Source organism: Manacus candei, unplaced genomic scaffold (genome assembly GCF_025592945.1).
Source record: "Manacus candei isolate 608988 ecotype Guabito, Panama unplaced genomic scaffold, ASM2559294v1 h1tg000126l, whole genome shotgun sequence".
NCBI classification, from domain to species: Eukaryota; Metazoa; Chordata; class Aves; order Passeriformes; family Pipridae; genus Manacus; species Manacus candei.
The window spans coordinates 1,665,552-1,682,491 of NW_026138174.1; the positions used below are offsets into that span (position 1 = coordinate 1,665,552).

General features: G+C 43.4%; 1 protein-coding gene across 10 annotated transcripts in view; it reads right to left on the reverse strand.

Moving 5' to 3' along the window:
* Positions 1-7,046: 7,046 nt before the first annotated feature.
* Positions 7,047-16,940, reverse strand: part of SLC37A1 (solute carrier family 37 member 1) — a 39,204-nt gene continuing 29,310 nt past the window's right edge. For all 10 annotated transcript variants that reach the window (XM_051770817.1, XM_051770826.1, XM_051770825.1 and 7 more), the window contains 7 exons: positions 15,938-16,023; positions 15,246-15,294; positions 14,375-14,448; positions 13,409-13,487; positions 12,540-12,637; positions 10,211-10,263; positions 7,047-9,570 (listed from right to left, as the gene is read on the reverse strand). In XM_051770817.1, the coding sequence (XP_051626777.1) occupies positions 9,555-9,570; positions 10,211-10,263; positions 12,540-12,637; positions 13,409-13,487; positions 14,375-14,448; positions 15,246-15,294; positions 15,938-16,023 (455 nt within the window). In that variant the 3' untranslated portion in view covers positions 7,047-9,554. The remainder of the gene's footprint in view (positions 9,571-10,210; positions 10,264-12,539; positions 12,638-13,408; positions 13,488-14,374; positions 14,449-15,245; positions 15,295-15,937; positions 16,024-16,940) is intronic.

Below are 16,940 nucleotides of genomic sequence, written 5' to 3' on the forward strand. Positions count from 1 at the left end.
AGACCCAACTGGAATTTTCAAGAGCTGATGGGGGGAAAAAAAAATAAATGAAATTAAGTGTGCCTGGAGTCACCCACTAGATCATGCAGAGGGATGATAGCCAAGAAGTGGAAAAATCAGTTCCCCCTACGGGGCAAGGCTGGCTCTTGCTCTTGGCAGGAAAGCCTGAGCGGGGGCTGCAGCCCATGATCCCAAACGGGAGGGAAGGGATACGTGGCTCGACTTGAAGAAAACTGCCTGGCATTTTATGTGGTGCAGGAAAGTGAAGCTCCTTCAGATGCCTGTTTTGGGAGACTGCCATCTGAGCAGCTCAGGGCTGTGCAGTGACTCACTGTAAATCAGCTACTCCATCTCTCTGACAAGCAGACCTCAGACACCCTGAAGTCTTGGCAAACTGAAGATTAAGGGTTGCTAATACCGGTTCCAGCCCTGATGTAATCTGTTTCACACTCCACAGATGTGGGGCCTGGGGGACAGGGGTGTCCCTCTTGTGCCTTGGCCAAAGACCTGACAGGGGCAGAGCAGGAGGGAATCATTGCTGCATCCCTGACTCATCCCCGGGTGCCTCCTGGTCTGCACGCTGACGATCACCCCCTCCCACAACAGGAACCACCATCACAGCAGCAGGAACGTCTGTGAAACGTTTCACTACTCGGGGTTGGGAAACTGCACCTCAACTGCATCACACCCACATCCCATAAACACCAGAGCAGAGCCACGTGAATTCCTGGGGGGGGGCTCAGCAGAGAGGAACTTTGAACGGTTCTTTGCAGTACATTAAAAATTGGACCTTTTATGTCAACATTATTTTTAAAATACCAGTCTTCATAAATAGCTTGATAATACCTCAAATACGTAACATTTTTACATAATGTATGTGTTTTCTTGTATTTGTTCTGTTTGCACAGTGGTGTTTCCATTTACAGGCAGAAGCACATATTCTCAATAAAAGTTGCTTTTGGGGGGGGAGGCCAAAAAAACCCTCACAGACTCTGTGTGAAAAAGATGTCAAAAGCCTCCTGTAGCACTTGAAGTGCCTGATCTGCTCCACCAGAACACTGAAGGCAGCATGAAATGGTCAAATTTTTAACTATTCTTGCCATTCCCAAAACTATGTTGAGTATTTCTTTTCCTGGGAGCACTACCTAGACAATCACCCATCACAGGCCTCTCCAGAGCATTCTCATCATCTCCAAAAATCACAGGTCACAACCAAAGAAACTCAACAGATTGGATGAGAAGTCATTAGTGCCTTCTTTGAGGTAACACATTTGTGGCTCTTCTTTTTGCTTGTCTCCTACTTCCTGAGCCTGACTGTTCATCCATGTCAGGTACATAAGCTTTCCTCTGGAACTCTGAAAGCCAGAAACTCTCACTGAGGAAAATTGAACTGAGATTTTTGTGCAATAAGACAATCCAATTTCCTGAGGAAACAGAGAACATCATGAATTAATGGTATGGTCAGGAGAGAGGGCAGCGCTGAAGTAACATAGCAAATGAAACGGAAATAGTTTATGGGGGGAGGGAGTACCTTGTACAAAACCTGAATTTAACTTTTTTTTCTTTTTAAATACTTTTCACTATGATTTCTCCAGCCTCCATTTCATTGAACATGGTCCAAGTTTTCACCACAGTGCTGGGTCTCAGCCCTTATCTCCTGTCCCCTTCTGCACCCTCCTTTTCTTAGAGGTGCTCCCAGGCAAACCTTTTAGTGAGAAGCTTCTCCCACAGGGGCTTTGTTGGTGGTTGGGTCCTCTCTGGTCACATTCCAACACAGCTGAAGCCATGTCTCCTTCCTAGTCCTTCTTCCTCCCTTCCTTCTTTCTTCCTTTCTTCTTTCTTTTTCCTTCTTATTTGAATGGATTCACCCAGATTTTTTTTGTAACCCTATCCTGCCACCTTCAGCTGCTTCCACACAACCTGGACACCGGATGTGAAGGTTTTCCCTCCCTTGGATCTCTACCTCTGTCCAAGTGTTTGAAGAAAACGAACTGTTGGTTCCCAGTCCCTGCCTAAAAGCTTCCTATCGGCAGCAAACAAGTTTTCAGATGAGAAACTGTGATCAAGAACATACACTCCACTAAAAAGGGCACAGTGTTGTGTGCAGCTTGTCTCTTCAACCTCACACCTTTGTGGGACTCTTTGTTTCCCTCCTGCTGCTCTTCCATCACCACCATCTCTTCTGACCTCTGCTCTGTTCCCCACTCTCTGCCTCAGTGCCTTCACCTGCCACGGCCGAAAGGGCTCCACGTTCTTCCCCCAGCCCCACTTCACCCACGGGGTGACACCTTCCTGCAATTTGCCATCCAGCCCCCCAGCCAGCAGTACATCCTCCTGCCCAAGGCAGGGCAGCAGAGCCACGGAGCTGGAATCACTCACCAGCAAAGCAGGATCCCTGCAGACACACCGAGCCCTGCTTGCTCTGGAGCTTGACCCTCGCGCCAGGGGGAGAGAGCCAAAGGCAACACACCACTTTGTTTCACTTAATAAAATGGTGTTTTTGGCCTGCTTTCCTTCTGCACACCCCTCTCCCCTCCTCCCACCCAAACACACCACGTTCCCAGAGCGAGCCACTGAGACTGGAGCTGTGTTTGAAGAAGAGGAGCTGCTCTTCAGCAGGTGCCTGGTTTGTGTGTCCACGTCTGTGTGCACATTCCATGGCTGTGAGAGGCTCTACAAAGCTTTAAGGCATCACATCCACTATGAACATGTTTTCTTCCCCCTCTCCAAACACACCCACACCCCTCTGAGACACGTGGTGGCTCCATGAATTAAATGTTGCTGGTGTGCTACAGCATCATATTGCAACAAACACCACCATTACCTGCTGTTCCTGCATTGCTGAATATTAATTTTAGGAATTTCCACTGAGTCCTCCATGAGGATACCCAAACCTCCTACAAGATTAGCACATCCCAACACTACACTACTGCTCCTCTTGCTTTTGGAGTCCAGTTTCTCCCCAGTGCTGCCACTGCTGCTCCCCAGGTGCATCTGCCCTGTGTTTCTTTTGCCAGGATCCCTTGAGAGCCTTCAGCAACCAGCTCTGCTTCTCATTCTAAAGGTTTAAACTCGGTAGAGTCCTCCCAGGACACAAAATCCATCATCAAGGATCACTTTGGGAAAGCATCCTGCCCTTGGCATCCCAGCCCAGCACATCCCCCCAAGGGAGCATCAGCTGAGCAGGCAGCCTGGATACCTGGGCCAGGCAGAGCCCAGCAAAGGCTGCCTGCTCCAAAACGATCCAGGATCTGACTCTGGGTGAATCAAATTGTAATTCACAAGGTAATTAATTGGACAAACTTGCTTGAAAACAGATTCATGCCACAGAATACTAAACTTGTTGGAAAGTCACCCAGCACTAGATCTTTTTTTTTTTTTTTGGCTTAAAAAAAAAAAATCAGACTAGCAAGGCAGTTTATCATGGTGTTGTTTGTTGTTGTTTTTCCCAACAGAATCCATTTATGAGGGCAATTTCAACTGTGCTTGAACAACAGACAGGAAAAACAACTTATAGAAGGCAGCTCCTGATGTTTCCAGGGATGCATAAGGTGACTCTACCAGAGCTGCTAATCATCCATTTTGACTGCTTTTATGGGTCTGGGAAGTCTGAAAAAATTGTGTATAGGAACCAGTCTGCATTTCAGAATAACATTTCCTTTCTGATGACACACAGGAATGACATTTAAATGCTGCTTTGACAGATGCATTATTTTATTAGATGATTTCAAGCAGGACAAACACAGGAGCTTTGTTTTCCCTGTTACTGTAAGGCTTACATCATCTGAAACATTTCTACTGAGAGGTCTCATTTCAAATGACAGGGAAAATTGTTCTGAGAACTGCATGTGTTAGTTCTGCCTCAGATGTTCAGGTAATTTCATCCTTTCCAGCACCATTTCTAGGTGTTTTGCTGGAGAAGGATTTCATCCTCCTCAAAAGATTATTTGCTGATGTCTGGGATAAGTTTAGAGTCTCATCATTTGCCTGACAGGGAACTGCATGGCAATTTATTTTGTCTAATCTAATACAGCTATTAGTCCTAAACCAACCATTCTTGGGCTTCTCTGCCTGCACCCTGGATTTGTCAGTCCACCCAGTTCTGCCTTTTTGGGCTGGTGACCCCTATTTTGAGAACTGCCACTGTAAAAATCAGAGCAAGGAAATCAGAAGGTTCTATTTTCCTCTACTTTCAGCCACCTTTTTTGCAGACAGAATGCGGAACAGCTGTGGCAGTGGATTTCCCCTGGTGCCAAGCAAGCGAGCAAAATTTGGAAGAGAGAATATGCTTTTGATATTTTTTTTTGTGACCTCTCAGGTTCTTTGTTACCACACTTTCTTCCTGCCATGTACCACGAAAGCTGAAGCCAGAGGAAAAGGGAGAAGAAGCTTTATGAAGACTTCTAACAGTGATGGCTAAATTGAATCCCGTTGTTACCTACTGGTATAAAACTAAACCTGCAGACTGTGCCACAGAACGACACAACATTCAGCTGTTTCCAACCAGATGATCAGAGCAATTTATTCAGAACCTGCTGTACTTATTAAGCTGAAGCCTCATGTGGCCTGTGGTGAAATTGGGTGACTCAGACTCGAATATAATACTCCGTCCTTGCAGCAGAAATAACACCGCTGTGTTGGTAGAAAAATTCAGAAGAAACTCACTCCTTCCAAAAGTTTTGCCTGTATGTAATTTAGCTATCATGGGCTGCCCATACTGTATCACAAAAAGAGGTGAGAACTCAGAAATTGCTGATCACTTTGTTTCAGCACGTGAACTCAGGCTGCTGCTTCGAGTTCTGGCCTCAACACAAGAAGCTGCCGCTGGTTTCTGAACAACCCAAGAAATTCAGACCACCTGTTTAGGTAGCAGACAAACTGAAAATAACTCCAGCCTTGTAACACCATTCCAGTGCTTATACTTACACAGCAGTACACGTGAAGTCAGTTTAGTGTCCCCCTCTGCTGAAACAAACAACTGGACCAAAGGGAATATTGTGAAAAAGAGGGTAAATATTTGACAGCTGTAAGAGAAGGAGGGAGATAAACCCTAAGTACAGCATCAAAAGAGACTTTGGACATTTTTTTGTAGATGATCTCCTACTGCAGGAGATGAGCAGGTTCTTGGAACACGCCTAAAAGAAAGTTTGGCTTTTGTATTTGCAATTTACCAGCTGTGAATGTTTCACTGCAGCCAAAGGGTAACTGGTATAGAGCGGAAACACAAAGGATAAAAAGTAAAAACAAACCCCACGCACCAACTAATTATCTCCTTATTCCAAACTGGAAACTAACCAAAAGAAGGGAGACAAAGAAGGAAACAACTAACGTTTTGTAACAAGCCAGTTTATTAAACTCAGGCAGTGAGACACAAAACACAATGTTAAGGTCATTGGGCACCAGACTGAAGCACGGCCAGCAGCTCAATCTTACCCTTCCCTCTGCCCAGCTGTAGGGATGACAGTCAGATTTTTAACTCAGCATGTCAGCAAATGTAGTTCCAGGTTCCCAGAGCCCCAGAGGACACAGACACAGCCCCCCCAGGGGGGTCTGCAGTCCCTCCCCAGGCACGGCAGGACATGTCCCTACCATCACGTGGCTGCTTCAGCAGAGAGTAAAACAAAATCAAACCAGACTGGCTCTAGGGTGAAAGTGATGTAGGTCAGCAATCAGAATATCCTGTCAGAGGTTGGGACAAATCATGAAATAATCTAATCTAACTATTTACTTAATATACAGGCCACAAAATTTCATTCAGACCATAAAACACCACCATTACTGACTCCGGGCCTCATCATTTGGTGGAATTGTAAACAATCTTCCCCAAATTCATTCCGTATGAAAACCAGCAGCCTCCAACGGCTCTAAACATCCTCTGCTTTCATTTACACCATCTTACACCTGCCTAGTTTTCAGCAGCACTTCCCATACAAACATTTGTCACTGGAGAAACCTACCAGCAGCAACCCAACAGATTCCCAAGCCTAAACATGAGGAGGTCAGCCAAAGTCAGAGGCAGCACAACATTGGCATAAACATACTGGTGGATCCCAGTTGTTATTCTAAGGATATTATGCCAGAAGAAAATACAATAACCTCCTGAAATGGATAGTAGAATCCCTCCTGGAATTTCCTAACTGACAAAACATTGAGGAGTAGGTCTGTCTCAGTGCATGCAGCGAGTTAGCAGTTTAACTTACAGGCAAAAGGAGTCTCAAAGCAACCTGTGAACACAGCACCACCTTCCCTGCTACCTGTTTTTCTTTTTCCCACCCTATATAAACCCTTCCTACACACAGTGGAGACAAACCTCCACTGACATGTATTTGGCAACAGCTGGAGTGTTCCCAAAGGTCCAAGGACCTGCTGGAGGCTCCTGCTCCCCATCAGGCAGAAAAAAAATGGGGCTCTGGTCTCCCTTCTTTTATAAGGCACCCCAGCTATTATTTGCCTGTTCCTGGAAGGCCCTTCAGGCACATTTAGATCAGAAATTCTGTAACCAGAAATTGTTTTCCTTTCCAGTCAGTTTTTCCCCAGCGCGTCTGTCGTTTGGACATTTTATCTCAGGCAGAGGCACACAGATCCCATCAGACATCCTAACAGAATCAAAACAACAAATACTCAAGGTGATTAGAGCAAGAGAGAAAGGGTGAAGCTTTTCAATTTCAATTCCATATATACTGAAGAGTAAGCCAGGCAGACAACAAAAAAAGTCACCTCAAAACTATGTGTCAAGGTGGACTCGGGCAAGTATCTCCTTCCCTGCTACACCAAAGTAAGCAGAATATACCCATCTGATGCAGCTGATTGGAAATACTGATGTTGTACAAACCACAGTTCCACAAAACGAAAATAAATTACATGTTGAAATTAAGAAGGGCACTGATTTTAAAACAAAAGGTTCTAATCTGTTCTCCTAATGAGCCATTTTCATTACTCTCACAACAGACAGAAGTGCTGTCCCAGCAGGGACATCTGTCCTTCCAGCCAATAAATGGAGCATTTCTTCATGGAGATGTAAAAGATAAAGTAGTCATCACTTCTCATTTTAGAACAGAATCTGTTTTTATTCAACACAGGTTGGTAAAGGATAAAATTCACAATAACCAGCATTAAAAAACAACAAATGAACCCTGCAATGATATTTAAATTTGGTTGTACCTACTGGTCACTCACATTTCTACACACACAACTTTGTCAGTCTTGCTCATTTCCAGATCAATGAATATTGACACCCAATACTAACAAAACACACTGTTTATCCACAACCTGGGGGATCTTCAGTTTTCAAGAACGAAAAGCAAATCTTTGTCTTTTTGTCCAGCAATTTTGTAGCTGGGAGGAACCAAAATGCTGCAGATTGACATGGAAGGAGATATGGGCAGACTGAGAGTCCCAATTCCTGCCTACAATCGATGCAAGGAAGGCCTCAGCCCAGCACCTCCAGCTTCGTCATTAACCCCTACCCCAGTCACTGAAGTGCAAAAGCTATTCAAATAAATAAATAAATAACAGCAGCAGCCCCAACAAGTAAAACCCAAAACACAGTTAAGTATCTTTACAGCCTGTAACTGCAAAATACAACCAAAAGCTTTTTAAACTAAGACCTCAGCCCACAGGGAACAGCTTCTCAAAATCTGAGCGCAGCAGGGTTTGAATTGTTTCAATAAAAATATAAAGCTCTGCTGGTTCAGTCCACTGGGATAGAAGTCCTTTCAAGTAACATTGCTGCAGAATTCCTTCACATTTAACTGCAGCCCAAATCCCAAGCACAGCCCAGATTCATGCATTCAGATGTCGAGACCTTCCCCAGTGGTCTGAACAGGCTTACCCAAAATGTGTGAAGTCAACCATTCATCCAGGTAAGTGCAGGGACAGGACAGGGCCTACCTACAGTTCCTCTGCAAGGACCCAATACCTTCCTTAAGGCCCTGTGGCACTGAGGTTTTCCTTCTAAAACGAGCCCCTTCTTACAGTGTTCAAGTCAAGCATAAATCAGGTGCTGAATCAAACCAGTGAAGTGACCCAAAAGACTCAGCAACTACAAAATTACAGCCCTGGAAATTAGGTGTTGTGCCAGCACGTGGAACACAACACCAGCAGCTGATGGGACATTTCTGCAGGACTGTTTTAGAGTGTTCTGTTAATCAAGTGTAAAGACTGCTGCATTGTTTCACAGAACTTAAGAGCATAGTTCAGAACAAGACATATTCCTAGAGCTTTAATAAATACAGTTAAGGACAACACATGGTTTAAATTATCTAGCCTTTGTGATTTAAGTATAAACACCTCATACAAAAAGGATTTCTTTTCACTTTATACATCTTAAAAAAGAAAAGAATCACAGAAACATCTGTTTGCAAAGCAGCTGTACAAAGAAATTATATGTTCTGAAGACATTAAACCATCTATTTGCTGGATAACACTAGTTACTCAAATGTTCTCTTACAAACTACTGCCCACACAGGTAATTTTTCTGATATTTCGGCTCCAAATCTGAAATTCAGAGCCACTGGAAATGAGCCACTTGAGAGAGATTTCTGGATATTAAGGCCCTGATCTGCAACTTCCACGTGTGCACCCCAGCACTGAAATCACGACTACCCAGCAGAGATCCCTGTGGCAAGTGGGCACTGAGGCAGCTCATCTGCTCAAGCCACAAGTGCTGTAAGAAAAAAAACAGCTCACAGTTCACAAGAAACCACCTCTCATTTCAGCCTAGCCTGGCAGACAATTATGTGACGTTTGCACAGTCAGTTTATAATGCCCTGAAAATCATTAGAGCCCCCACTGGAAATTCTGACTCATAAGCTGCTTTTTGTTGCTTAGGACTCCTTTTTTTTTTTTGCACAATCCTAACTGAGGACTAACACTCATCCAGAGATTCTGTGAAAACTGCTAACTGCAGTACATGGCAAGAGTAAATTCCATTCCACTGCCTACCAAAAGGCTGGATGTTGTCCTTGGGAAGTAGTACTGTAGTTAAAAACTAATAATACAGTGGGTGGCTACTGTCTGAGCAGCTTCAAAATACTAATAGCAGCACATCTTAATAACCAGCTGATATTGTCCTCTACAAAGAGATGCCCTCAATGTACACAAGATGACATAAGAAACACACACTTCGCTCACTGACACTGGGACAGCCACTGCCGGGCTGGTACAACTTCAACTTCCTTCTGCTCCAGTTTCGCCTTGATTTTTGGCAAAAACACAGTTCATAAGTTTAATTAAAAACATCCTATCAAAAGAAACAAAAAAGGCACTTGGTATTTCTCTTTGGCTCAGTTGAGGCGTGCTGCTAAAACCTTCCCAAAGTTCCCATCTCTTCGCCTGATGAATAGTTGCCATCCTGAGGTACTTACTCATGTGCAAAAATAAAGAGCTTCAGGGAGTTACCAGCTGCATTTCTCACGTTGCTTTCCAGTAATGGTGCAAAGTTCTTCACCAAACAGAATCTCTTAAATACAGAATAATACATCCCATGAAGTCTGGATTTCAGGGAAGAGCTCCGACCACTGGCACAGTCCTTATTCCAGCTCTGCTCTTGTAGCTCAGTGCTCCTTAAACCTGGGAAAGAACAAACCAGGCAGGAAAGGTTGAGGTGTGAGACATAACAGTCACCAACTCCACGATCCATCCCCTGCCATGTGTTTTCTATTCTCTCTCCATTTTACTTCTCCAAAACTGCAAACAAGGGGCTCAATTTGGATTTTGCATCTGCAGGCATAACCCCACTGATTCAGTGGATTTTTTTTCCCCCCTCCATTCAAACCACTGTAAATTCAGAGTCACCCTTTTCTTTAAGGGGACCTTTTGGAAAAATGTGCATTTGAAACTACTATTAAACACAGACCAAGGAATAGAGGGGTTTATTCCCCACCTGCAGGATGAAACCCAGGAAAAAATACACCATAACCAAGAGACTGTGACAGAAGTGTGTTTTCAGATATTTTTAAAAGATGTTCTGAAGAAAACTGTTCATGATTTGAAAACATCAAACTGGGATTATTCTTTTGAAGCAAAATTAACCCAGACATAAATGGACATACATAAACTGTAACATTTTCAGTCTAAGTTATGCATTACAAGGCAAAGGTTGGACTTGATGATCTTGGAGGTCTTTCCCAACCTTGATGATTATATATGAAAGGATCAGCAACATGTTTTAAACCATTATTAACAAGCAACAGCAATTCATAGCACTTACAGAGTGTGATCTGCATCACACTGAAGCTCCTTCTGAATAAGACGGAGTAAGAGCTGCGAAAACAATCACAATATCTGTGTTAGTATCTATAAACAAACAAATAAGCTAAGAAACTTACTTCAGGATAAGATGTTCATTGTTACTTGAAGAGTTTCTCATTTGAAATATTACCCTGTAATGCTTAACTCAGTTTTGAAAAAAATAAATTTAAAAAATTCAAAGATTTACAGATGCTCAGTCAATGTTTGGAGGAGGAGTTTTCACAATGAATAGCCAAGAGGAAAATAATTTCCTTTCTGCAACTAAGAGATCAATTTTTTTCCATAAAAACCAGAATGGTTTTCTGGCAAACATGTAAAGAAACCAGCAGAGGGAACCCAAGACTTCAAGAAAACATGGCAGATAGAAATTTTGGAGCATACAAGTATTTTAACTGTTATTTGGAAAAACAACTCTGTGTGTGAAAGGCTTTAATCACACAATTAGTCAAGATGAGCCAAGTTGGTGTGTCTGTGCTGGATCAGGAATTTCAAGTGCACTTTAAAAGGACTACTAAGATAGTACCAGCAAAGTGATTAAAATTGGTGATTCTCACGTACTTGAAAGACAGAAATAGAACGTTCAGGGTTCCTCACTGTTTCAGGCTGCATTATCCTCAGACTCTCACTGTTATAAAATAGAAGTTTCTTCACTATTCTAAGTATTAGTGTTTTAAGAAGTTAAACCTAACATTTTAGAGGTACAGAAGTGGCCAAGAATGACAGAACTGAACACCACGTAAGAGACTAAAGCCCCTCTAGGCTCCCTTGAAGAAATAACATTTGAACACTTTATGCTGTAGTGGAAAGGACAGTAAAACCAGAACAAGAGGATTTATTACAACAGCTGGGTCAAACCTCTCAAGAACAGAGCTTTGCAAAGGTGTTTTAATCGATTTTGCAATGAAATGTAGTGTTTTAATTGATTCTGCAAAGAAACCTGGTGTTTTTTTTTTATTTTCACTTGGTTTTAATCAATAACTATAAAAGGAAAAAAAAAAAAACAAACAACAGAGCTTTAGGTCCACTTGGGAGAAGTACAATAAGCTCCAAAACCTCACTCTGCAGCATGAAATACCTAATACTGAAAACAGCACAAACCGGGATTTATCACACTGCTGACTACCAATATGGCAAAATACATCAGCTATTAACTTGCCTAATCTATTTACTGAATTTCCAGAGATTTCACATCCTAAATGTGAAATTTAAAATTTTTGAGGTTAACTTGAATTCAGAAAAAAAAAAAAAAAGCCTCAACTGTAACTCAAAGCAAGACTTTCTCATGTCAGGAAGGAACAGTCTCAGCATCAGGAACAGGAACTCTCAGCATCAGCTCCTGGGAGTGTTTCACAGTCACCCTGCCCTTTCAAGAGCACTTCCACCCAGGATTTCAAAGGAGAGGAGAAGCAGGTGACACTTCAGGACACCTCTGAGGTACTTCACAGCATGATTCTGGTCTGGGGGAGAACAAAGCAGGTACAGACACCTGCCAGGGGAATCTCTGGAACACACAAGAACGTGACCTACAGGTGGGTGCAGCAAGACTGACTTCGAAGGTACAGCAAGACTTGCCTTGCCTCTTTTTGTGCTTGCCTCGGTCTTTAAAATCGGAGCAGAGTGAGTCAGAAACGAGACAAACCCAACCCAAAGCCCTCTTCAGATCTTTCTCTCAAGCACACAGGATTTCAGGAGGAAAAAAAGGGAAAATGGATGTGCTTTTAACCAAGCCACCACCGCGTGCGTGCTCCGCTCCTTTCACCTAAACATCTGCTCCTGGTTACTGTCAAAAGTTAGGGTGCCAGTTTTTCATCCAACCTAATACAGCAGTCTTAGGGCCCATCTGGAAAATGTGATGTATTAACTTTCAGCAGCTTCATTATCGCGGTGATTTTGGGGATACAGCAACGCAGGAGAACGTTTGTTACCGCTTTGCTCAACCTCCTTTCAAGAAAACAAAAGTCCTTCTGCTGTGAGAGGAATCTGAGTCAACTTCTAGGTCTGGATATGAAAGTTTATTTACAACTAAGCCTGCTGGAAGCTGCTCAGCCAGCAATTAACAGCTGTTAATTCCTGTTGCTCATGAACTTCATCAGATCTAAGTCTCCACTTTTGATTAAAATTAGATGAGAATTTCAAAACGAGCAGATTTGCTCTTTAATTGAAAGTTTCCTACACAGTGGATGTTTCACAGAAGACAGAGTATTGAAATTGCGAAGGGAAAACTTGCATTTTGGGATAGTTTTGCACAGAGGGAATACACAGCCACTAAATAATATTTGTAGACTTACTAGCAAGGCACATGCATCTGCCACCATGAGCATGTAAAACACGTTGTTCCAGCCAGATGGGGAAATAAGACCAGCCAAGAGAGGCCCCAAAGCTGCACCTAAAATACAGTATTGGTGTTGTCAAGCTGTGCAATACAAGATGTACCATATTGAAATACAGTTACTCAGAGTATCAATTTTTCCACCTAGTTTAGGTTAGGTATCAGGAAATGTTTTTTCCCCCCAGAGGGTGACTGGGCACTGGAACAGGCTCCCTAGGGAAGTGGTCATAGCACTGAGCCTGACAGAGTTCAAGAAGTGTTTGGACCATGCTTTCAGGTACATGGTGGGATTTTTGGGGCGCCAGGAGTTGGACTCCACGGTCCTGATGGGTCCCTTCCAATTCAGCATGTTCTAAGATTCTAGTTAACTCAGTATTACCTTATGTATTAAAAGGTCCCAGAAAGTGCAAAACACTACTGGTACAGATGCAAGCCAAAGGGAAACCTAACCCAGGGAAGCTGGAAGGCTACATTTGTGATAAATGTCTGCCCTTCGCTCAACAAAATGATCATCTAGTGTTAAGCTGAATGTTACTCAATTTTCCCTTCTACATACCAGTGCAGAGGGCATGAATAAAATATCCCTGATCCTAGAAACAAGTGGCATCTACTGTTGCTGTCTGTGCCCAGCATCAGTCTAAAACCCTCTTCCTCCCACCCTCAAGTGTGGGACCACTACAGGTTTCAGGCCAAGTCTCTGCCATTCCCCATTTTCAAAGCTGTTCTGAGTCCTGGTAAAATGTGAGCTGAAGTGAGAGCCCAGTTTGTCAAAGATCCTTAGTTTTAACCTATCCCAGCCAGGGCAGGTGATCCTCAGCTCTGGCTTACCTACAGATCCAGTTCCATCGATGATCGCCGTCACTGTGGACAAGGCTCTTGCATTCCCTTTCAGGCTTTTGTGGGTACCCTGAAGTGACAAAGATGGCTTAGGCCCTCCTATGCTGAACTCTGAAGAAAGTCCTTGCAACATCATCCAGCTCACACCCCTCCACATTAGATACATGTTGTGAAGATGGTTTAAATATCCAGCAGAGTCAGGCCCGACCTTCCAGCCAGCAGCCCCTTCAGCAAGGATGAAATGGGCAATGCACTGTGGCCACCTTGGTATTGCCAAGACCTCCAAGCCCAACGACAGAGCTCCAGAGATGTCTGCCCTGCTCCTTTTCCTGTATTTAGCACATTTGTTAGAGGACTTCTGCTTCTTGCTTGGTGCCTTAAGGAACCAACACCTTCCAAAGCCTCCCCAATGAACAGCAGCAGGGTTGTTTTCACATGGCATCTGTGACCTGATCCACCTGAAGTGCTGTCACAGCCTGAGTAACTGCAGAGCTGAGGGCACCATGTGAATCCTGACTTTTTATTTTTATATACTTCTACTTTTGTAAAAGTCTGTGGCAGGTATAGCTTTCTTCCCGGATGGGAATTAAGTCACCAGCTCATCTCTCACGAAGGTACACCTCCTCCCCTTCTTTAAAGGTATGAAATATAAAAAGGGAGAAGGCACCTGTACAGTGGCCTGGCTTTGCATGCAACATTCATGTTAATGTTGGGCTGTCATCTACAAGATTTGCTGCCTTGTTAGTGGTCCAGAATAATTTAGAGGCCTCTCACAAGCATGGCACTCCTTCACACTAACACACAAACTAAAACAATCTCAGTGGGAGTTCAGCACTGCCTATCCAGCTCCTCTGCTCTGGGACAATGCAGCCCCTTCCCTGCTGACCCTGCAGAAGTCAAAGGGCTCTCTCTGGAGGCCAAACTGCTACAGGGAAACGGAGTGGAAGCCAAACTCACCAAGTCAGCAGAGACAGCAGTGGTGATCAGGGCATAAGGGCCATTCACCAGGGCACCACTGATAAGCAGCATCACTGTAGAAAGTTAAAAAAGTGGAAAATCTGAGTTGCCTGAAAGACTGTTAACAGGAGACATCACAGCCTATGGTTCCCAAATGGTTTAATCCATCTTTGGCTCCCCTGACCCCATTACAGAACTGGGAAAGAAAGAAAACCAACATATATTCCTCCCTCTCTTCAAAATGCTTTATTTCATGGTGTGAATTCTCAAACATAACAGAAGACAGGGCTGAGACGAAAAGCACTTCCCAGGGCCTTTATTGATCCTGGTAGGTCAGAAAAAGGGGACAATTTGACCAAACTGACTGTACGAGCAGGGTTACTCACAGGATATACCTATAAGCCCCTTCTCTGCTTGTACAGTACCATGGGATCCTAAAACTGACTGAGGCCTTTAGGAAGGGGAGACACCACTGTCTGTATTTGTGTTTTAATTTCTGCTTTGAGGTAAGAGATAGAAAACCACAAGTGAATTCAGCCTACACAAGTAAATATTGCTGTCAAAAGTACTATGAGTAGTCTTTAAACACCTCTGACATTTGGTATAGGGAATATAATAAAAAGCCTGCACTGACACAACAAGCTCCAGAAAGACTTAATTATATGAACTAAATCACTGTTCTCATGCCAACCTTTACTTGCTTCCTACCTCCTCCCTTTACCCTGTAGAAAGCCTGTAAGATCAAGTTTAAGGAACTTGCTTCCAAACTTCCTCCTCTAAGGGAAAAGATAAAATAAAAAGGAAGGAGCATCAAAGGAACATAAATTAAAAGTTCACAGAAAGCTAGGCAGAATAATTTAAAAATACTCACCCACAGTAGCCTCAAGTCCCATTTTACTGACTGTAGAGAACATGTACAACTGTGAAGCCAGAAAAATGAGCATTCTGAATATCAACATACAGACTAATCCCAGGTTCCCCATTTTTCCCATGTTAACTACAAAATATCTTAGCTGGTATTACATGAAAGCTAGTTCCAGGTTTTTGACTAAATCCTTTTAGACCACAGCAGAATGATTGTTTGATTGGATACAGGAGGGAGAAAAGGGGTATGATCCTATTCCCCAGTATGTCCTGTCAGAAGGAAGGGCTGTGTTATGAGACCACTCAGTTTTAAACTCTCCAATTGCACCTTCAACACAGCACAGAACAGTGCTCACAAAAGAATAAAAGAAAAATGCATCTCCTGTGTATGACTGCCAGTTTTCCAACAGCTACAGCACAGAAATTTTAGCCTCTGAGCAGGTAAAATTCTGGCTAAGAACTACACATCTACTTTCACAACACAGTGAAAGATTCCATATAATCTATGACAAACAATACATTAAACTTATTTGCTTGTTTAGTAAAGGCAGTCCCAAATGTCTATTCTTGGCTCAACTTTCCATGCTAGTTTTTAATCTGCCTGAACTCTTCATATCCAAGTTAGAAGATGCTGCCTGCAGGACTGTCCAAGGAATGCTGTCACAGTCTCAGCCACAGCTGAGAGGGGCAATCTCTTACCGTGGGTGCTGCGAGCAATAACATCATCCCACAGGTTGATGCCCTCTTCTCCAGCCTGTCTGAAATGAGACCTGCCAAAATTCCACCTGGAAGAACACACAGGTGTGTGAGGAAAACACTCAGTGCCTGTTTTACACAAAAGACATCAGTTATACTCAATGCAACACAACCCAATGGCTTTTACTCTACAGTTACACACAGCAGCACAGCATGTGAACCTGACAACATAATTCACACAGCAAAATCCTCACTAACCCAACCAGTTATGACTTGAAGATAACAGAAGCAGACTATTGTTCTTCTTCCTTGTTTATTCCAACCGAATATCCAAGGCAAAAAGCCTTTTTGGCAGGGCATGGCCCCAGTGCTGGTGCTCTGGAATACAGCTGGGCTCAGCTACTCACTGGTCTCTTAACTCCATCAAGTTCTCAAGTTTGATGTCTTTGTCACGTTTTGACCACAGGAAATGAGCTATTCTGTATCTTGGGGCAAATGAAATATGTGGTTTTCTCTCCAGGTAGTCAACCCAAGCTGTTTAATTTTCCCTACTTGTTTTGTTTGCCAACAGCTGTACACATTGCACTAATGGGAGCACGTGGCTGGAGGGGGCTGCAAGGCCTGAGGAAAGGAGCTGCCAAAATTATATAAAGGGAATTTGGTACAGGGAGAAGGAAAGGAAGGTCTCTGGATTCTCCAGATTCCTAAATGTCACCCTGGGCCTGCCTCTCCCTTCCCAGCTGCCCATCTACGAAGTGCTCACATCCTACTTGTATTTAAATATAAATACCAGAGGTCCAAGCTGCACTGGCAGGTTGTTAAGCTTGTGTTCACAGCAGAATCAGATGCTGCTGAAAGACATCACCCACATCTCTAAGGTACTACTGACTCTGGCTATTTGCTCTCTGGGATGAAAGAAGCAGCGAAAAATGGCAGAAGTCACACCCAGCACAAGACTGGAACAGAAACTGCAACATACCTGGACACCAACATCTTGAACTACCAA